Genomic DNA, 25860 nt, shown 5'->3' with positions numbered 1-25860 from the left:
GTTTAACTTAGGCAGCGAGCACTGTGGCTGACAGCCACGACTAGTTTGATGCAGTCCACAGCATTTAAAAACACATTTCCATTCGATGCGAATATTAATTGTTTATTTATATTGACATGTGGCTCTGTTGTCGTGCAGCCTAATTGCTGACCAGGCCAAGCAGCCAAGCAGCGAAGAGGTGGTGTTGCTGAGGTGGTTTCCAGGCGGCTTTATGGTGGTGGTGGTTGGTTGGTTGGTTTTGGTAAGGGTTGCCTGGCAACGCGGTGGTCAGGTCGCTGGCGTAAACAAAAGCGAAGCCAACCGGAGGAACCACAACAAATAGGTTTTTTCCTCAATTGAAAAAGAAAGAAATGCACATAATATTGGAGGCGACATTGTCGAGTGCGCAGCTGGCATTGTCTGCAGAATGTCCTTTAAGGATGTGCGAGGTAAGTGGCCAAAAAACTAAAAAGAAAACTACAACAACTACAACTGATGCTTTAAATGGTTTTCAAAGATTTGGGCGAACATCTCAAGCTGCTGGGCTTTCCACGAGTCTTTCCCCTGCAATCGCTGGCCACGCATCACGGCAGCCTCGCCAGCTTTCACATTGTCGCCGAGCTGCTGCAGTGGCTCGCCGGCCTCCTTGAGCCGGGCGCTGTGCTCGCCGGCGGCGTTGAAACGGAGGAGCAACGTGTGCTGCTCATTCGCTCCGCAACGGAATTCTTTGTGACCAAATCGGCGATTCGTCTCAATCCGCGCAAACTGTATGCGGCCGCCGCTGTCAGTGCGATGGAGCTGCAGAAGATTACACGTCTGCTGATTGCACCTGGTCAGACGGAGGCCGAGGAACGGGACGAGGAACGTGAACAGTATCGCAGTCTCAATCAGGTGGACATCGGTGATAAAATGGATGATTTGCGACGGGCACGGGAACTCTCCACCGATCTGACGCAACGCGGCGCATCGCTGTTTGATCTGCTCTCGCAGGAGTTGCTCAACAAGGAGGCGCGTCTGGCACAAGCGCAACGACCCATGGAACTGCTGAGTGTGGAGCGTACCATGAAGAATGCCATCCAGGCCAGCCAACTGAAGTTGCAGTCGAGTCGCGCACAACTGGAGAATGCTCGCATCGAACTGAATGCCCTCAATTCGAAGCTGCAGCGCAAGCGTGCAGAATTGGAGCGCACCAAGCAGCGGCTGGAGGCATTGCAGAAGATACGTCCGGCCCATATGGCCGAGTTCGAGGAGTGCGAGAAGGAGCTGCAGCAGCTGTTCCAGCGTTACTTTCTGCGGCTGCATGTGCGCGATGCGTTGCGCACACAGCTGGAGACGCGCACCAAACGCTCGGCCACGCCCATTGCGTCGCCGTTGCTGCAGAAGCCCGCTGAGAACTCGATGCCCTTCATACCCGAGGGCCTGATCGAGGACGATGATGATGATGATGAGGATGACGACGATGTCGACAACGATGGCGATGTGGCACGTCACGGTGGCGGCAACTTTGGTCTTGATGCGGAAATACCTGATATACGGGACGAGGATTTGATGCTGCGACGCAACAAGGCAGCGAATGCAGCTGGCAAGCGTCCTGGAACTGCCACATCACGTATACGCCCCACCACCGGTCGCAGTCGTCGTGCAACAGCTGCAACTGCCAGCGGCAGCAATAGCAACAACAACAACAGCAACAGCAACGTGCCGCCGACACGCAATGGACGCGATGGACCCGGCAGCAGCATGCTGAACAGACGCGACGCCGACGACAGCAGCTTTGGCAGCTCCGATAGCGAACTGGATGTGGGCGACATTATGGGCTTGAGCGGACTAAGCGGAAATGCGGGCACCGGTGACGATGACTGTGCGTAGACCAAATGCACAACACACACACACACACACACACACACATATATGAAAATTAACTTGCAAATTGCATTTCACTTTTACTTTTACTTTCAGTTGATCTCAATTCCATCGATGACATCAGCATATCGAAGCTGACGGGAGAGTTGCCACTGCGTCCGAAGACGGCAAATAAACAGGAGCATCACAGCGATGAGGACTTTTAAGTGTGTGTTATCGATATCAGCATCGGCATCGATGACAAGTACATAGAACTGATCATACGACAAGGCATCGATAACAAGCTAAACGATTACGATTTGCAATCAATTTTCTATGTTTATACGAGCGTATGCTTTACTTTATTCGTTTCATAAGCAATGAAAATGACTAAAACTATATATTCTTATTGTATGCTCACACACACACACACAGATATCTCGAATATGTCTGTCGGCATGCATAACAAACTGTACATTCATTAATTCTTCATGAATGTAATACGATTATGTTGTATATGGTATATTAAAAAAAATAGAGGGGAAACGGTAACGGAAATGGTAAACTATTTACAAAAGTCGATTGTGTCAAGCACTGTGAGCTCACATAACCACATCGCGGCACACAATCTTCGACTTGGACGATGGACGCGAACCGGCAGCTGTCTGGTTGCCGTAGGCATCACTGTTGGCTGATGATGTCGAGGACGAGTAATCGATGTGACTGCCCGCCTGCGACTGTTCCTGGCGTGCCAAGAAACTGTCGGCAATGGCGCGATCCAGGCCTGTGTATTGGAAATTTGGCGCACCATCGAGCACATCCGCCTCGGATTTGCGACGCTGACGGCGATTTGCATCCGATTTGCCGGCACGACGACGTCGACGCTGGCCATTCATCTCCGCTGACTTGGTGCTTTTGTGTGTGCGATACGTGCCCGTTAAACTGGCCGGATGTGCATAGAGCATCGAGCTGGGTCGCATGTACGGAGGCAGTGTCATGCCACGATATTGAGGCGGCGGTGGCACTGGCAGCAGCATGCCAGCTCCCATGCCCGGCGGTGCAGGAGGCAAACGTGTGGGCGGCGGCGGTGGCATCTAACAAAACGCACAATAATCGATCACACTTGTATCGTTTATCAATTCATAGAGTGGAGGCACACTTACCCCATTGCCAGCGGCGGCTGTGGCTGGAATAAGCATTATGGAGCGTGATGGCGGCGTCAGTTTGCGCACAGTAGGAGGTGGCAGGCTGCCCATATGTGCAGCATACATCCACATGGCAGCCAGTTTTTCATTGTTCACCTGGCATGTGGAGCGAAGGCTTTCGATTAGAATTTTATCAATATGCTGTTTGTTGATTTACCTTCTCACTGCCATTTAATGACATCGCCTTGATGTATTGATCCACCTTTTGCTGATCCAAAACCATGCCCGATCCATTTGACTTAATGATCACATCGCGCAGTTCACTGTGTTGCGATCTGGAAACAAAAAATTTGACAACATTTAAAAATAACAGCATTTCTAATTAAGGCATGTTTGTGCACATCAGCACTACTAGCGCCATCTATCTTTTAATATATACATTTATGTAGCCTATCGCTAGATGTGCGATAAATATTGCTGAGTGAGCAGTGTGACCAATAATCTAATACATTTTTACAAAAATACCACACACCTTTGGTATATTTGGAATTGAAAATTGCAGTCACGCTGCGCTAAGTGCTCAAGCAGCTGTCTGCTCTTCTTCTTCTGTTGTTTTTCCACACGAAGTCGTCAGCAAGCGAAAATATTAAACAGACTTTTACAAAAGCAAAATCCTAAATTACGCGACCAGTGCTAAAGCCTCATATCAAAACGAATTCTAAAAAACAAAAAGTTACTGCGTGCCGTGCACAAACTACTGCTAACTGTAAGATGAAATATTGATTTTTACAAACGTTGATGACAAACACTGTAAACGGGGTGTTTGTTGTTGTTGATTTTTGCTTAGTCGGTGGAGCAAGCAAACAAAAAAATTGAACGTAACCTGGTTAAGTTGCTGGTTCATGTAAATAACAGCTATTTTAGTTAGTGATTTCATGCGTAATTAACAAAACAAGAAACCATTTGTGCGTGCTATACAAAAAAAAAAAACCTGAACGACCAGTAGACGATAGTGAGCAATCGATAATATGAAAATCGGTGCAATCGATTCCTAATCACAGTCAACACAAAGAAGTTAGAAAGAGAGGGAGTGATAAACCAAAAATCCAACAGCTTGCGTTTATTTGTTTTTTGTTTTGTTTTGTTTGTTTTTTGTACATTGTGCTTTATACGGCCTAATTGTGCACCGCAGTGGTGTGATAAGAGCGAAGGACGCAACGCAATAGAGAAAAGCACAAGTTCTGACTGAGAGTGCTGCTGAGCTTAGGTCGCCACGTCAGTGGGAGTGAGTGAGAAGGCCGGTGGTGCAGCGAGGAGTGCGAGACGACGACTGCAGCAGTTTCTTTTTTATCGACGGAGCCGCGGATCGTTTCACAGCAACAAACTGCTGCTGTTGCCCAGCAAAAAACGCTCCAGCTCCAACATGCTGACCTCGTTCAAGGCGAGCATAATGTCGGCAATTTCGCCGGATTTGCCGCCACCGCCAAACGGACGCAACGGTGAAAAGTTTCGCTATTCGCGACCGCTATTCCTCGAACTGCTGAGTGAGGACGAATTGCGCGCCTCAAGCGATCACAATATCCGACCGATAATCGTGCCGCGCGATATCAGTTTGCTGCCCTGGGGCACCGGCTATGCCGAGTGCGTTAATTCGGGCAAGTCCAGGCGGAACGAAGATCAGGCGGCTTTTCGTCGGTAAGTAATCGATAACCATATTGTGATATGCAAGACAACTAGACAATTTCACAACCACGCTAATGAGGCACCAAAGTAAATACTGATTAGTATTTATTATTTGTTTTTTTTTTTTTTTTTTTTACGAAAAAGTTCAATTCTTAGAAACTGAACGAAATGACATCATGACATTTTTATGTTTTTTTCTGCAAGACTAATATAGTATCAATCATGAACAACTTATATTATATTATGCACTAACTGTTTAATTCCCTAATTATGAACAAAAATCATTGCCTGATCTATAGAAGTTGTGGAAACTAACGAACAAACGAATTTTGTTTTGCAGGCAAGTGCTTTCGGATCCCAATCGGATTCATCCCGATCTACCGTACACGTATTTTGGGATATTCGATGGACACGCTGGCTACGGCGCCGCCTTGGCTGCCTCATATCAACTGTCGCTGATATTGCATGAGAAACTTGTGGATTGCATTGAGCTGCTGCTGCCACGCGATGCTGTCAATGGCGATGAAAGGGTGGCTGCCATAAATCCGGCATTCCCACATCCCAAGATCTTTGAGCGCAGCGTCACAAAGGATGAACTGATCATTGGTGCATTGGAGGCAGCCTTCTTTGACATGGACGAACTGGTGGATCATGACAATTCACGTTATCGCGATGCCGGCGGCTGCACCGCTTGTGTTGTGCTGTTCATCAATGGCAAAATGTATGTGGCCAATGCTGGCGACAGTCGTGCTGTGCTTTGCCAGCGACGATCGGCGGCACCGAAGAACCCAAACAGCACAGCGGCTGATGGTGATGGCAATGGCAATGGGAAAACTGAGAAAATTGAGCCAGATCCAGTGGATGATACGCTCAGCTATGCGACACCATTTTCGTTTGATCACACACCCGAAACGGAGCGTATACGTTTGGAGAATGTGGCACGTTTGAGGCCAGAGTTAATTGAATCGTACTACGTGGCCATGGAGTATGCGAAACGGCCGCAAGAGAAGAATCTGGGACAGCGTGTGCTGTGCCGCAAGGGCACCATGAAGGGCTGGACATATAAGACGGTGACCAGTCGAGATCTGGCCATGCCGGTGGTGAATGGCGAGGGTAAACGTAGCCGTCTATTGGGCACGCTGGGCGTTACACGTGGCTTTGGCGATCATCGTTTGAAGGCGATCAATAGACAAATACCGATTAAACCATTTTTAACACCACATCCCGATGTGCGAATTCGTGATCTCAGCCAAGTGGTTAGCATACCCGATGAGCACAACGAGGACGGCGATTATGGGGTCCTGGTGATGGCCACCGATGGTCTATGGGATGTTTCCGAGAATGAGGCGGTTGCACGTACCGTCTTCCAAACGTTGACACGCTATCCACAGGAGAAGCATCGCTATACTATGGCCGCCCAAGAGCTGGTGGCGCGTGCCCGTGGCAAAGTGAATGATTCGGGTCATTGGCGACTCGCTGATAGCAAGGCGGCAGCAACAGTGGATGATATCTCAGTGATTGTGATACCAGTCTATCAGTATTACAAAGAGCACGTCGAATGGACGCAAACTTGTGCACAGCGCAAATTGGCGCAGCAAAACAATACACAAAAAAAGGTGGAGGTGGAGGTGGAGCAGCAGGTGCCGAATGAAGCTATTGTCGAGGTCGAAGAGTCAATTGTTGTGGAGGTCGATGAAAAGACGCCGCTGGAGGCGCACGTTGAGAGCGTCAGCGAAACGCTGCAACAGGTGCAATTGGAGGCGAGTGGCGAACCAGAAAGTAAGTTGAATAAGTTTTGCACAAAAGAACTTGAATTGTAATTTGTGTATCATCCAAGAATTAGACAAAGAGAACAACAGCAGCGCAGCAGAGACATCAGCAACAACAACTGCTGGCAAAGCAACAGGAACAACAACTGGAACAGCAGCTGGAGCTGGCAATGGAAATGGACCGACAAAGGGCGGAACAACAAATGCGATGCCAGCAAAGCAACGAAACAACAACAAAAAGAAGTAGGAATGCAGAAGAAGAGCGGCGTGTCCTTACTACAATGAAATGCTACATAGAACACATTTAAATAATTATAACAGATATACATCTAAACAATAACTCTAAATATACATATATTTTTTTTATATTGCTGAGGCGCTCAGACTACACATACACACACACACACACACACACACTAAACGAAACAAAAAGTGTCGAACGAAATGATACAGAAACTTCGGCATATACTCTTAAAGTACTCTCAGTATATGCAAAATCTATCGTCAGTTATGTACAGAAAAGATGAGAATGAGAATGCATTTCGTTTCTTGGGAACGAATGCAAAATGATGAAAACGATGATCAAGAATCAAAGAACATGCATTGTACAATAATAATTTACTATGTGTATTTATTCAATGTTTAACTTTTATTTTATATATAAATAAATATATATATATTTTTTTTTGTTAATTAATATACTCATAAGAAAAGGATTTTTACGCCGATCTGAGCCAGATCAAAGGCGGCAAAAGGAAGAACCTTTCATTCGTCACGCTTTTTTGTTTAAATATCTCAAAATAAATATTACTGCAAATGTATTCAACATGATTATTATGGTAATCAGTAAACCAAGATGCGAGTTAAGACAAAACCAATTGCAATTAAACTACATACAAAACACAAATGAAATGAGAAATGATTCCAAAACAAAAGTAACTTAACTAAGTAGTTATTTAAGCTGATTTAATAAAATCGACGATTGTTAAATAGAGAAATATAAATGCTTTTAAATCCGTTTCACAACACGCAATTAAGTGTGACACATAACCAGCTTGATAGCTTAGGGCGCTGATAACAAAGAAACCGCAACTATCAACAAAATGTTTATATTAATCTAAAGACTATAAACCGTTATGAAGAATGGACGATAAGGGGGAGACAGGTCATCGTTTATAAGGAATATAAAAGCCATAATAAAAAGTGCATTTCACGTTCGACATATAAAAAGGTTTAGAAAAGAAAAAAAATAGTTTTTTTTCTTTTTTTGCATTGGGTAATTCTTTTGCGACAACTATTAACAGTGAGAAAAAAACATAAACTGAAACAGTTTCAGGAATATGTAAAGGTTATTCTTATTGCTTTGGATTTTAAGTATATTTAGAGCTAAGATTGATTTTAGGAACTTTTCTGTTTTACGAAAAAGTATACAAGTTTGCTCATTTTTTGTTTTTCGTACGAATTCGTTTATTTGCAGCAAATATCTTAAAACAGAAAAATAATTTTTAAAATCATTCTTAGCTCAAATTAAATTACTAAACAAGCTAAAAGATTTAACTTTACTCGAAACAAAAAAAAAAATGTTTTGGTATGTCTTTTCACTTTAGATAGTGTCAAAATTCCGCTATAGAATTACCCATATATATGCTTTCTTTATGAAGGATCGATCGAACAACAGTTGTGTGATACGACTTTTGTTCGCAACAATTCTTAGCTGGGCAAAACAAATTAAAATCATTGTTCAATGAGTAATATTTATATACATGATATAAAATCGATTTTGATAAAGTTATTTCCCATCCATCGAATCGAGAAAAGTCGTGGAAAATGCCGCGAAAGTTTGGTTTGCATTTTGATGAGGTTAATTTTCATTTCATAATTTATTCAATTAATTTTACAATAATTTAGAATCAATTAATTACATTAAAAGTGAGTTTCTCTTTTGCATTTATCGTGTGTAGCTTTTCATTTGGTTTTTTTTGTATTTCATTTTTTGTTTTGGAAGCTGTAAAAACCTACTAAGAAAATATATATAGCATCCGTATGTGTATGTTGTGTGGTTGTATATGTATTTGTGCGCGTTGAATTTATGTTTTTTTTTCTTTTTCGACATAATCGCGATAACCGTAGGTATGTGTGTGTCTGTGTGTGTGTGTGTGTGTGCACAGCATTTGTAACAAACCGTTTCGTTTACTTTGAGAATCAGCTAGCTAACATACTTAAATACATTTGTATGTATGTGTGTGTGTGTGTGGTTGTTTGATGTATACGTATCAGTAAATATGTATATGTAAGTATTTAGTATATAAGGAGACAGAACCCCGCAACAGCAACCGCAACCACAACCGCATCAATTTTGGTTTTTATTTTTCTTTTTCATTTTTTGTTTTCTTTGGGCTGTCATAAAATTTGCAATTTTTTAACTAACATTTATTATTGTTGTTTGTTTGTTAGCATAAGTTCGTTAGCACAGCGCAAAATGTTTACACACAACACGCAAAACATTCAATCAACGATCATCAAAAATTCCAAAAATTACATTTTATACGATTTTTGTTCTATAACAATTAAAAAGAAATTGAAAAGCTGAACGCATAACAAAATTCTTAAAAGACGACACGCACATTAAAAAAAAATCACTTAGCATGATATCATTATCATTATCAACCATTCTTTTTTTTTTCTCGGGCTACAAACACGATACAACAACATTTAAGGAATTGTCATTTTTTTTTGTTTGTATTTTTTTTTTTTAAATCTGCATTTACATTTGTCTTTTGCGTCTCTTTTTTGAGAAATGTGCTTTTGGTTTGTTCGTTTATTAATTTGCTGATTTACTTTGCATTTTAAACCTTTTCACTCTAGTTTATAGTACAGCGGAGTTACGATATAGTACATATATTTATGGTATACAACTAGGGGAAGTACATGGTGAATGATCGTGACTACTATTACTGAGTCTCTTGTATGTATTTACTGCATTATTATCGTTTTTAGTTCGAAAGATCAGCTATGTTCTTATATTGTTTTTTTTTGTTTTCTCATTTTGTTTTTTGTTTTAGATCTTAGCGGTACTTGCATATAAAATCACATTTGTTTTTGTCTTCTCGTAATTGTTCTGGCATTCCAAATTAATTGTGCTCAAAGTTACATTCATATAAGCAACATACATATATCCATCGCATTCCGAGGGATTTCCAAACGTTTTACTTATTATTATTACTATAATTCTTTTGTTTTTTTTTGGTTTTTTTAATTCTTTTAATAAACCAAGAAACATGCAGAAAGGCAGGCCAGGGCAGGGCAGGGGGTTAATGCCAGTTTTTGTTGAGGCGGCAACAACATTTATAATTTTCGACATTGACAACGACAATTAATTGTATGTAGCGATTAAACGAGTGCACAAAAATTGATTGAAATGCTTTCAGTTATGTCGAATGCTGATGTTTTTTTTGTTTTTTGTAATTTTTTTTCTTTTGTAAATTAAGAATTTGGAAGTATCAGTTGCGTTTTGCTTGTTAAGAGTAAATACATCATACGAGTAGCAATGCGTTATCACACATAGTTTTTATATGTTTATGTTCAGATTTATAGATAAATATGCATATATCCTATATAGATATTTACAGATGGTAAGAAACATAAATGCAATTTGTTACCAAAATACAACATCATTATAGTTATTCATTTGTTTTTTGTTAGTTTTGCAAATTGACATATAGAATTTTTCCGTTTTTCTGTTTTTTTTTTTTGTTTTTTTGAAGTGCCCATAGCAAAAGTTTAACAACAGCAAACTAAAAAGCAAATTAATCCAAAACAAAAACGAATAAAAAAACATTTATGAGTCGCACATATTTAAAAGGTTTCCTTTTCGCTTCGCTTAAGTTTTCTTTTTTGTTTTGTTTTTTTTTTTTGTAATTTATATATAATATAATTTTCGGATTTGGTTATTTTGGTATGCTTCATTAATTATTCATTTAATTTAATTATTAATTAATTTAACAACAATAACACGTGATGTCAAAAAATTTAGCTAGGATAATTAAAATATTCTCACGCATTTTTTTGTTTTTCTCTTCTTCATCTTTAAATATATATATATTTATACTTATGCGTGTGTGTGTTTTTGTATATTATAATATTTTGTTTTATATATGGTTTTAGCACGGGTTTTGGCCAACATTAAACGTTGCTTTAAGATAATTCGGTTTTCATTTCGATTCCCGACTGGTAAGCCAGCTGAGATTCGATATCTGGGGGCTCAAGGTCTTCAGGAAGATCGCACACATTTACATAGGCATTGTCAATATATATATATATCTATATATATCTTTTCTTTTTTTTATATATCGTTTTAATATGTATGTATAGTTTAAGGTATATATGTTTGTAAATAAGCATACGCTATAAGCTGCCGCTTGCCTTTTTTTTATGTTTTGTTTTTTTTTTTTTTGTTTTTGCGTTTTTTAAATTGTATATATCGTATCATTGTATTCGCATCGGTTTTGTTTTGTTTTTGTAGTTCTTGGGTATTATTATAAAATAAATAACTAACACATCAAATACTAGAAAGTTGTCGCGCTGCCCGGAAGCTGCAACTCAACCTCAATCTCCGCATCCAATTCGAAAATCCTTTTCAGTTGTTTTTTTTTTTAAACCAAACGCAACTTGGCGCTGCGACATCGTTGACGCTTTGAGCGACAATTGTTGTTGTGGTATTTAAGCTGCTGCTGCTGTTGCTGCTGCTGTTGGTGATGATGTGGATGTTGATGTTGGCGTTGGCGTGGATTGATGGCGGCATGCCACTCCCAAAGGCGTTGCGGAAATGCACAGCAATGCATTAGAATACTATAGAGTTTATAAACTAATTGAATTAGCTGCCTTTTGACCTGACGTCGCGGGCATAACACTGCCCACAATTAGGAATGCAGATTGGCGCGATCTTTGGCCCGACGCTTGGCCAGCATCGACAACTCCACGGGTCCCACGTTGGCAGCCTGCGGTATTGCGATGGCACGAAATGTCGCATCCACAGCGCCGCGCAACGCCATCGAGATGTGATTCTGTTGCTGCTGCTGGGCGCCAATCGACATCGCCTGGCCACCTTGGCTATTGCCACCGCCACCAACTCCGCTTGGATGTATCGCATACTCCGTTAACTGCACATTGCCGGCAAACTGATCGCGCACCCAACTGTGCTCCAGTATTTGAGCGCAAGTCGGACGATTCTCGGGCACAATGTGCAGCATTTGACGCAACAGCTCCTTCACCGGCGCACTGATCAACGACCAGCGGCTGCTCGTGAAATCAATGTGGCCGGATCCAATGCGTTTCAGTATCACGTCCGGCGAATCGTTCGGTGTGCTGGCAAATGGCGTTCGACCCGACAACATGATGTACAACAGCACACCCAGCGACCAAATGTCGCAGGCCAGATCGTAGCCCTGTCGCTTCAGCACTTCCGGCGCCACAAAGTTCGCCGTGTAGCAGGGCGTCATCAGGAGTCCGTTGTCGGCGCGCAGTTGCTTCGCGAAGCCTGCAATCAGAGTCGGGTTTATGTGAGAACATGATGCAACAAATTGTGAATTCCCTTTTGACACAAGTCCAATTTGACAACGAAGTGGAAGATGCTGATAGGAAACTACACTACAATTTGTCTTGAGTACGATGGATGAATGAAGTTCCATGTTTCAAGACAAGGCTGAATATTAAATTGCACATTTCATTTCATAAATTTGAGACAAATAGTTCTTCTCTTCAAGCTATTCTTGATTATTTTTGAAACTGTAACACAAACTTATTTTTTATAGCAAAGGTGTAAACGAGAGTGCACAATCACTAAAGTAGTCTCTTTGCTATCAGTCTACTCATTATTTATCCATGTTAGCGTAGACTAATTATTGACGAATTGAGTGACAAGCGACACAAATGCTAGAACCTTGATAAGATAAATGATGGATGTCAATTTAAAAGCTAGATAAACACCAGCAGAAGACACCATGAACTCATTATAATGTTGAGCAATGCAAGAAATTCAATTGGAATTACATTTTTGGGAATGAAAAAGCGGTCTTCCTATTGTCGATTGTGGACTTATTGTTAAAGAGGAAATACAGTATTAATGTCGATAATTGCAGTTAAGTGTAAATACACAAAAAAGATAATTTGTACGAAAACTTTGAGCTTGAATTAATGCATCATTTATACAATTAAAGCGAACACTGCTATAATAAACTCAAAAAAGCATTTTTTGCAGATAACTGCAAGTCTCAGAAATGACTACAAAAGATGCATTTAAACGCACAATAGCAGTTAACTGCTCCAATGAAATTTGGACATATTCTTTGTAAATTCATTGAAATAGCTAAATAAACTCATAAAAGAGTTGCAGATAACTGTAATGGTGATGCGGAAAATAAACCCAAAAATGAGTTGCAGATAACTACAATTATCGACATTATACTCTACTTGTGTATCACAGAAATATGCGCTCACCTAGATCGCAGAGTTTGAGCGTCTCGGGCGTTTGTCGCATGCTCGCATAGATCATGTTCGACGGCTTCAGATCGCGATGCACAACGCCGTGCTCATGGAGATAGGCAACGGCCGCGGCGATCGTCCGGAGCACAGCGCTCGCCTCGCTCTCGCACATTTGTCCGACGGCCAGGATGCGATCGAGCAGCTCGCCGCCCTTGAGCAGCTCCATCACCAGATACGCTGAGCTTGTGTCCTCGTACACAGAATACAATGTGACAATATTGGGATGATTGCCATAGCGCAGCATTATTTCCACCTCCTCCCAGCAATCAGCGCTGGCCGAAGATGCTGCAGCCACCGCGGCCTTCTCGATGATCTTCACCGCATAGTGTTTCTTGGTGGAGCGATGCTCGCAGAGGCGACACACGGAGAATGTGCCGCGTCCCAGCTCCTGCAGCACATTGTATTCGGCCAGGAAATTGCCCGGCAACACGCCCGGTAAACTGCGTGGCCCAGGCACCACAGCACCTCCAGCAGCAGCAGCACCTCCAGCACCAGCAGCCGTAGCAGACGATGCCACTGCCACAGCAGCGGCGGCGGCCGATTGCGATGAGGATGAGGAGCAGCTGGGCACTGCAATCGCATGCAATGGACTGACATTATTCGAGCTGCTGCTATTCGTAGCGCTGGCACTCGCATTCTCCAACAGCACGGGCGCCACAAAGCTAAAGCCACGAAAGATTTCGTGTGCCGAGGCAGAGATGGGACCACCGGGTGAATCACGGGGTGACTTTGATGTGTACTCCACATCGAAGTAGAAGGCATCGTCTCGGCTCACGGCCGGTATGAACGGTGGACGCACCAATTTGCGCTCCAAGCGCACCCAATCGATGGTCGCAAAGAAACAATGCGCCTTAATGTCCAGGATGCCCTGTGCACCGGCGCCCAAACGATTCAGCGGGTTGCGTTTGAAGAGCGCCCGCAACAGCGATTGCGCCTCGGGCGACAGATTCTCGGGCATCCCTAGCTTGGAGCGCAGTATTTGATTCATTGTCTCCTGTCGGGTTTGGCCATGAAACGGCAAATTCCCCGTCAACATCTCGTACATGAGCACACCAAATGACCACCAATCGGCGGCGAAATCGTGTCCCTTGCGATTAACGATCTCCGGTGCCATGTACTCGACAGTGCCACAAAAACTGTATGTCTTTGAGCCATCCAGCGGTTGTTTGCTCAAGCCAAAATCGGTTAACGCAATGTGTCCATGCTCGTCCAAAAGGATGTTCTCGGGCTTCAGATCGCGATAGATAATGCCAAGCGTATGCAAATGATTCAGTGCCAATGCCAATTCGGCCAAATAGAATTTCACATCCTCCTCGGTGAACATGACCTCCTTGGAGAGGCGGGTAAAGAGATCGCCGCCACGTAAGAAATCCAATATCAAATACAATTTGCCTGGGGTTTGGAATGCATAATGCAAGCGCACAATGAACGCGTGTCCCACATCCGCCAATATCTTGCGTTCGTTGGTGCTACGCACACGATCCTTCACCTTGAGGGTGGCCTTCTTTAGCACCTTCATCGCGTACAGTGTGCCCGCATCTTTGCCGAGAATTTTGCGCACCAGAAACACTTTGCCAAAGCTGCCTTCGCCCAGCACACGCAACAGTTCGAATTGTGATGGATCCGCCTTGTCGTGACCCTCCTTGACCACCTCACGCAATTCGAATTCATCGTAACTGGCGGCGCCATACGATTCCGAATCGCTTAACTCCATTTGCTCGGGCGTTTTGCTGCTGCTCGGTGTTATGTGATGTTGTTCGAGGGCGGTTTGCAGTTGTTGTTGCTGCTGTTGTTGTTGCTGCTGCTGTTGGCGGCGTTGAGATGACGTCACTGTGGTCACAGCACCGCTTTCCTCATCGGTGGGCGTGTGCTCCATGGGTGTCACCGCCAAGCTGCTGCATCCGGACGAAGTAATCTGCATGCGTTGACGCAGCTGCAGTCCCATTGTGTGAGCTGCTGTTGTTGTTGCTCCTGCTGCTGCTGCTGCTGAGGATGTTGTCGCTGTTGGTGCTGCTGCTGCTCCTGTTGTTGTTGCATTGTCCAGCTGCGCTTGCTCTGCGGCTGCATTGTTGTTGTTGCTACTGCTGCTGCTACTATTGTTGGCGTCCAATTGGAGTTGTTGTTGCTGCTGTCGTAGATCCTTATTGGAGTCAGCCAGTGGCATGACTGTTGCTATCGCTGCCCTGTTGGCTGCACACACGTACTACACTCACACACACGCAGCAACAGACAGGCACAGACACACACACACAAGCACACACGTACGTTTGTTTCGTGGGCGTTCGCTCTGCTTCTTCTCCTATTACTGTTAATGTTGTCGCGTCTTTGGCAGAACGAGAAGCGCATTCAACTGGCCCAAAACAGCGTAGGTGGTGTTGTGTGAGCTTTGCGCTGCTCGCTGCTTGCTGCCCGCTGCTGCTGCTGCTTCTGCTGTCGTTTGTGCTTTCGCTTTTTTTTATGCTTTTCACTTTATTTCTCTTTTTTTTTTTAATAATTTTTTTAGTGTTTTATTTTTTTCTTTTGGTTTTTTAGTTAGTGCGTGCTAGCGATGTGCAATAACATCGTAGCAAATGTATCGCATATTTGCAAATCTATTTGCGTTTTATCGATGTGCAAAACCGCACGACTGTTAGGCCATGGATTTAAACTTGTTGCATGGCCCCTGCGCTGTATAACACGGCATATAGCGGCTACATAAAGCCATACTTGTGTTGCTAGCTATTGCTGCGCACACAGCTATGATTAAACACACGTTTAAAACTTGTATTTAAAACTAGTTTTCACAAATATTACATTCTAATTTGCAAATATTGCCAATTGGCCAAGCAAGCTTGCATACGATAATTATCGCGCACACATATCGATTACAGTGGTAAGCTAGCACAACGCGCTCTATGTTAACTAACAGTCAACACTGGCGCTAACTAGCGGCCACAACTAGCAAACACTTGTAATTATCGCTTGGCTAGCATTAGAAAAAATGTATCGTTTTGGGTTGCGCGCAAAATTTGAATTGTTGGATATGTGTAATAAAATCGTGTACTCACTTTGTGCAAATCTGGAGGGCGCAGCGATAAACCGAAACAATGCTGACCACAAAGTGCAAAAATAGGGCAAATATTAAACCGCAAGCAGCTGAAACTTCGCTATTGGCATTCATCAGGTCAAACTGTGCCGCAAAAGCAATATAAAAAAATAATAACAATAGGTAAGTAACTATGTAGTTAAAGTGAAAAGCAATCTCAGCCAGCTCGGACAGCTCTTACCTGTTCACCCTTTTGTTCGGCCAACCGATTGAGGTCACGCGACAGTCCCACACCAGAAATGGCCAACGCCAGCGTGCTGCTGGCAATGCACACCAAACTGAGAGCCAGAAAGGCCGTTTGCGTTTTGCGCATGCTGACCACGCCCAAGGAGCCCGTGACGGCCGCAATGAGGCCCGTCCAAATGCCACAGCCGGCCATTGACAAGGCCGCGTCACGGACAATCAACAGCGATCCAAGTGCCACCAGTGAAATGGCCAAAACCAGTTGCAACGTGCCCAGCACAATTTGCAATGGAAACGCCGAACAGCATTCATTGCTCGCCCGACGCTTGCGTCGCACCTTCGCCGACATGGTGGAGCCGGCCGCATCGCTGCCACTCCCACTCCCACTGCCGCTGCCGCCCTTGTATTTGATAAACTCCGGCGGACAACGTTGCTTCTTGCTGATGCGCGAATCGATGGTGTTGCTGATGCTCTTCGCAGACGCTGCTGCTGCTGCTGCTGTTGGCGCCTGTTGATTGCGAGTGGCCATGGCCTCCTCCAGTTGTTGCTTGAACTCCTCGTGGCTGATCAGTTTCGGTTTCTTTGCGTTGTCATCGACGTTGGCCAGCAGCGTGGCCGCTGTTAACTTCAATGGCGGCATTGGTTTCTCATCGTAAACGGGACTCGAATAAATATGACTTTGTGCATCCAATTGCTGGCGTGCCTCATGCTCCTGTTGCTGCTGCTGCAGCTGCAACTGTTGCTGTTGCTGATGATTGCGTTGCTGCTGCTCGTTGTCCGACTGCAGCATGGCAATTTGTGAATTGGTCAAACTGCCACCATTGCCAGCATTTGTGGCATTCGTGCTCTGCTCAATGGTGTTGGCCACCTGCAGCAGTTCCTCGCGATTCAGACTGCGATCGACAATTGTGTCCATGCTGCCCGTGGTCGAGTCATGCGAATCGATGGTGCGTGCTGGCGATGCCGAGTGTCTGCCATTGAATTCATTAGCGTTGTTGTTCGCTGGATTACCGATTGCTGCCATTTTGCTGATGTCACTGGTCACTGGTCACTGGCTCATTGGCGAGGAGAGTGGAGAGTGGAGATTGGAGAGGAGGCTGCTGAAATGATGTTAGAGGCAAAATAAAACGGAAAGTGGAGGTTAGAGCTAATACACAGTGAAAATGATTTAACAATTTGCCAAACACACAACACAACACAACACACAATAGATTAGCGCACCAGCAAAAATGCCGTTGGCCAAATCAAATGTTTGTTGCCCAAGTCTTTATCGATCGATTATGTTCCTCGACATAAGCTTATATACTCGACACTCTGCTAAAAGAAAGGTAGCAAAAGCTATTTATACTTGGACTGTAATATTACGTGTTGTATTTAATAATTAACCTAAGGGCCTTAGACACTCTTGATCATCATTATTGTAATAAGGAATTGTATTCGTTATTACAATAATAATAATAATTATAATCAAATGTTGTTTAACCAAATTTAAATTTAAAGTTCAGTTTTTATGCAACCAAAATAATGATTCAAAAAAATTTACTTCAACCAAATTTAACATTGATTTTTAATTCATTTAATTTCTTTTTATATTTTCATAATACTTCAGTAATTCCAGTCAACATATTATTTGAATGTTGCACAAAGTTTAAATGCTTTTTAGTGTAAAATATTGTTAAGTTAGCTATGCAATTTTAAATTGATTAAGTTTTATAGGTAGTCAATAAAAAAGATAGAATAAATATTTTATTTCATATTCAACTTTTCTACTAAATAAATAAATGACTCAAACGTAATGTAAAATATGATTTCATCAACTTAATTAATCTCGGCGCAAAGTTCGATTGATATTTTCATAAAATATTATTTATAAGATTACTAAAATTTCTTAGCACACATTTAAAAATATATTTAGGGTATTTGTTAGCAGTGTTTCGAATATTGTTTCTCATTATTTTTGAATAGAATTTGAAATGCGTTGAGCGCCGCTTGATCTATGAATATATTTTGTCAATTGAACAGATAATTTGCTCAATAATCACACCAAGACGCCCATCAATCAGTTCAAGTAGCAATTCAATATTAATTCAATAAAAAATTGTGCTCCGTTTTCAATTGAAATTAAACGAAAAGAAAAAGACAAAAAAAAAAGAAACGCAACGCAACCAAAAAAAAAAAAAAACATTTGTCAACTCGTTCGCATTGTGATAGTTTATGGGTTGTTGTTCGCATTTACGTATATTGTTGATGTTGTCTATATTGTTATTGTTGTTGTTGCTGTGGATTTTTTTTACTGCCTTGACATTTGCAAGCCTCCCAGATTTGCAGTGTGTTCTGAGCAACCGGTTCGCACTTTGTTGGCAATTAAACAAAAGCACAAAAAATAAAATACTACAAGAAAAGCAACAAGCAAAAGCGCTTTAAGCGAAAGTGAACGACGCTGTGATACCCTGTAAGTGAAGATGAAAAAAGAACCCTATAAAGATTAAGAGGACGAGACTTGTAGCATATTAAGTAGATGTATTAAATGTACTATATTGAATTAATGAATTAGCATGAAAACTATGTTCATAAATTTTGAGTGCAAAAAAAATGCATGAAAACATTTTTTAACTTAAGTAAAGATGAATTTCATAGCTCTTTAATAAAAGCTAAGAATTTATATATTTAATTGTAAAACAATAAAAAGTTTCACAAACCAATCTTAGCTCTAAATGTGGTGATAATCCAGAGTTATAAAAATAACTTTTGTTATTCTTTTAAAATTGTTTCACTTGATGTTTTTTTTCAATGTCGTATCAGAGAATTACCCATTCATAATCTATTTCAATGAATATCATAATCTATTCTTTTGTTTTTGTTATTATCCATATTTGCAAAAAAATTTAGCTACCCAAAATGAACAAATTTGTGAAATTATTCCAAAATAAATACATTAAGCTGTCATAATTAAATTTTGTCTGGAAAATATGTTTCAAATAGTATTTTTAAATTTTAATGGCGTAGGTTGAAAGCACTGCTATTTCAAAGTTCACAGCTGTATATATAGAATACACAAAAAAATCATAACTTTACATTAAATCGATGCTGCCTTATTTCAACTTTTACAGGGTATAAAAAGCCAAGTGAAACTGAAACTACGACTCTGAATTAAACGCGACAGTTGGTTGCCACTCGTATGATGTGAGTTGGGGCGGCGTTTGGAAGAGGCGGGCGGGGAGGGAGGGAGGGAGGGAGGGAGGGAGGGAGGGAGGGAGGGAGGGAGGGGAGTAAGCTGCCGCTTAGCATGGGAGGTCACATGAGCTGCCCCGTGCCCCAGTCTGTGCTGCATACCAGCCATTGCTGGCTGCCATATGCTGCTTGTTTTATATGCCACCTGCTGTCGAACAATCAAAAATGCCATAGAAAACACCAATCTTATGTGTTTACTGTGCTATAATTAAGCCAATTGGAGTATTTTACGTTTAGCTATACTTCATTATTTTCAGTATTTAATATAATTAATTTCTACACATATGTATTTCTTTAAATAAATTATTGATCACCATTTAAATTAATTTTGGAGCTTATGTAATTCTTAAACATTAAATTTTCGATTTTATTTATCTTTAGGCTTGTATACAAAATGCCTGCTTTAATTAAGAAGTTAATGCTTATTTATTTTTTAAATTTGATTTGCATAGAGATTTTGTTTATCTGTGAATCAAATATGTGAAGAAAAATGTAAAGTGGAAATATTTATATAAAGTAATGTAAATAAGTGGAGAAAATATAAAAGAATATTTTCATTTTAAATTATATTTTCACTTAACATAAGCAAATAAATTATAATGCTTTTCTTTATTGAATGTTACTGACAGAAGCCGAGATAAGTTTCGAAGGAACGTAATAAACTTGTAAGAAACTTTATATTTAATATTAAGTCCTTAAAATACCATCTGCTTATATGCAGAAAAAATATTTCTAGCTAGACACAAAGCAACTGAAGTACATTTTATTATTATTTTAATGTGTAATAAAATCTTGTGAAATAAATGTAATAAATAAAATGCTTGTCATATTAAAGTCAATAAATTGTAAATTTGTAAAAGAGATTAAATTCAATTACAATTCTTATGAAATTCACATGTTTATTTTATCTGAAGCGAGAATATTTTTCTAGCTGGCAATCAAGTGAAGTAAAGAACCTTTTATTTTCTTAGCGCCTTTCAAGGCTAAATTTAATTCGAACCCCCTTGTTTAATGCTTATAACATAATAAATAAAGTGCTTGCCATATACATAATTATCAATCGAAACCCAAATTAGGTTTTTGAGGAAAGTCAATAAATTTGTAAAAGAGTTTACATTCAAATACAATTCTAAATGAATTCAAATGTTGATTTTATCTAAAACTAGCAATCAAGTAAAGTAAAGAACTTCATATTATTTTCTTAGCGCTTTTCAAGGCTGTTTAAAACCTCGAAAAAAAATGTAGTGAAAACAAATGCTTGTCATATAAACAGCAAATTTGTAATAAAGTTTAAATTCAATTACAATTCTTATTAAATGCATATATTATATTTATTTTATCTGAATCGCCAATATTCCTGTCTAGCAATCAAGTAAAGTAAAGAACTTCGTATTATTTTCTTAGTGCCTTTCAAGGCTGTTTAAAACCTCGAAAAAATCGAGTGAAAACAAATGCATGTAATAAATAAAATGCTTGTCATATCATTGAGTGTTTAGGCTGGCATTTAGTTGGCATTTTTTTCCAGTCATATTTATGCTGACAATTAACTGTCATATGGCAGCAACAAAAGCAACAGCGGCAGCAGCAAAAATACTTTCCAATGTCTGTTCTCTTATTATTGGTTGTTATTGTCGCCTTGACAGCAACTGGGTGTAATTGACTCGACTCACGTATTTATGCGAGAGTGTGTGCTTTTATCTTTGTGTATGTGTGTGTGTGTCTGTGTGTGTGTAAGTTGTCAATTAGCATAGACAAAACAGTTGTTGTCACTTTTGATTTTGGGGCATGTCGCTTGAGAGTGCCCCGCCACATTTCCCACACTCGCCGCCTAAACTGTGAACAGCAGCTGTCGTTGTTTGTTGTTGTTGTTATTTGTTGTTGTTGTTGTTGTTGCTGTTGTTGCTCATTGCGGTGGCTGTGGCTGCGCTTAAAAGCCGCCCAAGCGGCTAAAGACAAACCACAAAAACCGCTGGAAAAAATGCAGCATTCAAAATGTCGATAAATCGACAAGAAAATTAAAGATGCAAGTGACAGACTGAAAGATACTCTTTGCTCTCTGAATACTCAAGCAATTATTGTGTATTAAAAGTTTCTCATTAAATACATAAAACACAAAAGTCAGACAATTTTCATAACTAAAATAAAAAACAGTTTTTCCAATAAATAATTTAACTGATTCAATGCAGATTTTCATTGCGAGTCAAATTCATGCGCTTGCGTTGCTTATGCGAGGGTATGAGAAATGAAAATATCTGAGGCAACAAAACCAAAAAATGCCAAGCAGCAGCAAGCAGCAAGCAGCAACAGGTTTAACAAAGTTTTCTAGTTGTTGTGTTGTTTGTGGCTTCACTTTTTTTTCGGCAGCAGCCGCAACGAAAGGGCAGCCGGCAGATAAGAAAACGGAAACCGCAGCAGCAAAATGGAAATTGACATGGACAGAGAGGGGAGGGAAGAAGCGGCACATCGATGTTGAATGCAAGTTGTCGATGAGTTTTTCCTGAAAGTAAAATTGCGGCCCGACAACAAAACAAACAACAGCAACAACAACAACAATAACAGCGGCAGCAACGAGAGTCAAACAAAGTCAACAGCTTCATCCGCAAAACTGGACCCAAGTGGCTTGGCTGCTGTCGCTGCTGCTGCTGCTGCTGCGTCGACGTCACTTTCACTTGTCGCTGCACGCCAAAAAAAACCTAGATATGTATGTGTAAAGCAGCTGTAGGAAAAAATCGAATTTCTGCGCGTAATTTGCTGCAATTAATTTACAAAACTATTTTCAAGTCGAATCGTAGGATTTCCTCATATATCGATTGGCGCCTGCCTTTTGCAGCGGAACCAAACCAAAAACAACAACAACAACAAAAAGTACATAAATAAAGCACTAAACTAAAATATAAATAGCAACTGCAATAACCGCAAAAACACTTTCGAAAACTACTACAAATAATAATATTTCTGTGGATCGACTTGCAACGAAAGACTTAGGCAACGAACTCGCTGCCTAATTGTGTCATGTTTAATTGTACAAGTGTGCGTGTGTGTGTGTGTGCATTTGTGTATGTGTGTGTTGGTGTTGTGCTTGAATTTAGCAACTGCCACGCCCCCTTGCCGACCGCCCTCGCTCACACATAAATGGGCATGAAAATTGAAATTGTAAATTGGCTGCCCAAATTTTGACAGCTCACATGTGTGTGTGTGTTTGTGTGTGTTGGCTTAAATTATGCATTGAATCAATGGGCAGAGCAACCAAAATGCAAGTGTCGCAAATTGTGTAGCTGCGCTTATAGTTGAGCCCACGCAACAGTCATCTCTCCCCCCTCTCCTAACCCTTCCCCTTCACTCTTTTAGCATAATCCATCCACAATCTGTTTGGCCAGCTGCACGCTACAACTTGGCAATTAAATGCACAGTTGTTGCTGTTGTTGTTGTTGTTATTTTTGGTTGCCAAACATTGCGCAACTGCATCCAACTGTGTCTAGAGACTGATGCCCAGCTCCAAGTATGGAGATCTCTGACTGACTTCCAATCAAATAAATTGTCATTTTGTGTGTCACTTCTGATCGCAGATTAGATTGTCGACACTCTGATTAATTAACTAATTATGCATTGCACAAAACTTGGAGCTGTTTTAAAGTATTAGGGAAACCAGCTTCTAAATGAATCAGAAATGAATAAGCCTGGTTATTTTGGGCAAATTTTTAAATAAAAGAGTTTTAACTTCATTAGAGTATGCAAAAATCTGATAATTTGTAGCAAAGGATTTGCTAAATTTGTGCAAGTTTAATAATAGTTTAAGAATATACTAAATTATCAGTATTTCTTCACTCCAATGATATTATCTTAAAACTGCTTTTAGTACTTTATTGTATATTTTGAATATATTAGTATATCGATATTCCAATTGTTGTCTTCAGTATATGTTTATATTTCTTGGTATATATTAAATGTGTTATTATAACGATATACCAATTGTATTTATCGGTATATATTTTTTTGTTATATTGTGTGGTATATTTTAATTTTGCGTACTGTGTAACTTTATGGTATATTTTAACTGTATTAATATATCGATATACTAATTGTTGTCTTCAGTATATTTTGATATTATTTGGTATATTATATTTGTGGTCTATTTTAATTGCATTAATATTATACTATATATATTAATTGTAGTCTTCAGCATATTTTCTATTTTTGGTATATTAATGTGGTATATACTTTGTGGTTCATTTTGATTGTATTTATATATCAATTGTATTCAGTAAATTTTCAATATTTTCTATATTGTGATATATACTTTTTATGGTATATTTTGCATGTATTAGTATATAGATATACCAATTTTAGTCTTCAGTATACTTTCGTATACACTTTATAGTATACTTTGGTATATTTTTGGAATAATACTTCTGTTTGCGACTGCAGCTTTCTTACATGTTTGTATTTAAATTCCTTCCTCATAACCTTCTATTTATATACTTATTCAAAACACTGTTCTCAATATATATATGTGTAGTATATTCCTTTTGGTTGTGTAATCATTTACTCTACATTCACTCATCACGCAATAATTAATGAGGTTTAATTTGAAATGCATCTCGAAAAACACTCTCAAACAACAAGTTTCAACATGAGATTTGATTGCCTTAAATTTATCAACGTGCTACAAGTGTTGATACTCGAAAAATCACACCAGAGGTCATGGCATTTGCTTTAATCTTTAATGTGTTTCTTTTTTGTATTGTAAATGCAAAGACAATAGATTGCCGAAATGCGCTGATGCTTGTTATGAGTATTCTGAATTAATTATTAAAGCTTCCCATCAAATGAAGGCAAGCGAAGATTAAGTTATTGCAGTGCAGAGCGAAGCTAATCGCATTAGCTTTATTCTTTTTAGTTGAATAGTAAATAATTAATTATATGACTATAATTATTATTATAATATATTTTTGTTGCTCAACATCATCAAGAAATGCATGACAAAGAAAAAGAAGTAATAAAAATAAATAACTAAAATAAATATATTAATGAAATACACATTGTAATAATAGCAATTAGATTTATCTTTATAATCCATATAAATAAAAATGTTAAATAAATGAAATCTTTGTTTAAGAAATAAATAGTAATTTCATAAAATCTATTTCATTTCAAAGCAATACTAAGTGAATAAAAATATTAATTGGGTTCATAGTAATTCTAAATACAAATTAAGTTAACAGCTTTGACTTGATAGCTGCATCCTCTTGGCGTTGCATAATGTGGCTGTGGCTGTGTGGCAGCTGTTTGAGTTGTGGCATAGCGCATATTGTTAACAACATAGAATTTGTCAATAGGCTTGTGAAAATTCCCAGGCGCTAACTGACTGACAGACTGATAGAGTGACAGACTGGCAGACTGGCAGAGTGGTTAACTGCCAGACTGACTGACTGAGTGAGTGAATGAGTGAGTGAGTGAGTGAGTGAGGGAATGAATGAGTGTGACTTGCAGCCAAGTTGATTTCCTGCATGTGCACCCACAACATTTGCAATGTTGCCATTATAATTGTGGCAACAGCAGCACTCCCAATATGTAAGTATATTATGCAGTTGAAGTTGCAGTGAGTGTAATTAAAACGTCGCCTGCCGTGACAGCCACTGAGTTAAATTAAAATATCAGAAGCACGTGTAGCATCAACAACAACAACAACAACAAACAAATAACTGTGAAATGTGACACTACAACAGCAACAGCAACAGCAACACTTGAGTTGCATTCGTTGGTTGCATCACCAGCCAACTGCAACTGCAACTGCATCACAAGCTGAGGAATGCGTAGGCGGGTGGTGAGGGCGGTGGGCGGAGGGCGTGTCAAGCCAGTTAACTGTCAACTAACTGACTGCACAAATTGTCCACTAACTGCAGACGGTAATTTGTTGTTGTTGTTGTTGTTGTTCTTGCTGTTGTTGGCGCTCGCTCTGTTTGCCAATAAGAACAGCGAGCGAACACTAAATTCCAATTGGCAATCGAGTTTGTCAAGTTCGTTGTCTAAGTCATTCGTTTCGCTTGGCCCTTGCAATTAATTGCAATGCTGTTTATTTGATTTACTATTTGCATGGCAGGTTCTAACAGTTTTACTGTTATTGTTGTTCTTTAAGTTGCTGTTATTGTTGTCGAAGTTGTTGTTGTTGTTGTTGCTGCACCCCCATTGTCAGCGCTTTTGTGGAATCTGAAGAGCTTGAAACTGGTCGCGTTCGCTCCGCTTGAATGTTAATTTCATGCAGACAAATGAATTGCTGATGAAGTTGACTGACTGACAAGAGGCTAACACACACAAACACACACTCGCATATGTGCTCCACACACACACACACACACACACGTGCGTTTGCCGCTGTTGCTAGAAGTTGAAATGTCAAAACATT

At 40.3% G+C, this 25860-nt stretch overlaps 4 protein-coding genes across 5 annotated transcripts in view; 2 read left to right on the top strand and 2 right to left on the bottom strand.

The window, feature by feature from the left end:
• The first annotated feature begins 242 nt into the window (after positions 1–242).
• Positions 243–2075, top strand: LOC133849406 (clusterin-associated protein 1). Its single transcript, XM_062285463.1, has 3 exons — positions 243–428; positions 497–1840; positions 1939–2075. Exons 1-3 carry the CDS (start codon positions 407–409, stop codon positions 2046–2048), a joined length of 1476 nt encoding a protein of 491 aa, XP_062141447.1. The 5' UTR covers positions 243–406; the 3' UTR covers positions 2049–2075.
• LOC133849404 (uncharacterized) overlaps positions 2063–25860 on the bottom strand; it is a 31180-nt gene continuing 7382 nt past the window's right edge. The window contains exons 2-6 of the mRNA XM_062285461.1: positions 16225–17326; positions 16006–16127; positions 3184–3301; positions 2985–3122; positions 2063–2915 (exon numbers count right to left, since the gene is read on the bottom strand). Of these exons, the coding sequence (XP_062141445.1) occupies positions 2424–2915; positions 2985–3122; positions 3184–3301; positions 16006–16127; positions 16225–17250 (1896 nt within the window). The 5' untranslated portion in view covers positions 17251–17326 and the 3' untranslated portion in view covers positions 2063–2423. The remainder of the gene's footprint in view (positions 2916–2984; positions 3123–3183; positions 3302–16005; positions 16128–16224; positions 17327–25860) is intronic.
• On the top strand, positions 3568–7385 carry LOC133849405 (protein phosphatase 1H). The gene is made up of 4 exons (XM_062285462.1): positions 3568–3732; positions 4159–4661; positions 4990–6428; positions 6487–7385. The coding sequence occupies exons 2-4, from the start codon at positions 4390–4392 to the stop codon at positions 6663–6665; spliced, it is 1890 nt and encodes a 629-aa protein (XP_062141446.1). The 5' UTR covers positions 3568–3732; positions 4159–4389; the 3' UTR covers positions 6666–7385.
• On the bottom strand, positions 11059–15549 carry LOC133849403 (ribosomal protein S6 kinase 2 beta). 2 transcript variants are annotated; one of them, XM_062285460.1, is made up of 3 exons: positions 14950–15549; positions 12914–14919; positions 11059–11954 (listed from the first exon to the last, which is right to left on the bottom strand). In XM_062285460.1, the coding sequence occupies exons 1-3, from the start codon at positions 15120–15122 to the stop codon at positions 11338–11340; spliced, it is 2796 nt and encodes a 931-aa protein (XP_062141444.1). In that variant the 5' UTR covers positions 15123–15549; the 3' UTR covers positions 11059–11337. The 2 variants fall into 2 exon arrangements, with proteins under 2 accessions (XP_062141444.1, XP_062141443.1); XM_062285459.1 differs by having other exon boundaries at positions 12914–15548.

This window comes from Drosophila sulfurigaster, chromosome X (genome assembly GCF_023558435.1).
Source record: "Drosophila sulfurigaster albostrigata strain 15112-1811.04 chromosome X, ASM2355843v2, whole genome shotgun sequence".
Taxonomy (NCBI): Eukaryota; Metazoa; Arthropoda; class Insecta; order Diptera; family Drosophilidae; genus Drosophila; species Drosophila sulfurigaster.
This window is presented reverse-complemented; position numbering and strand designations above follow the sequence as displayed.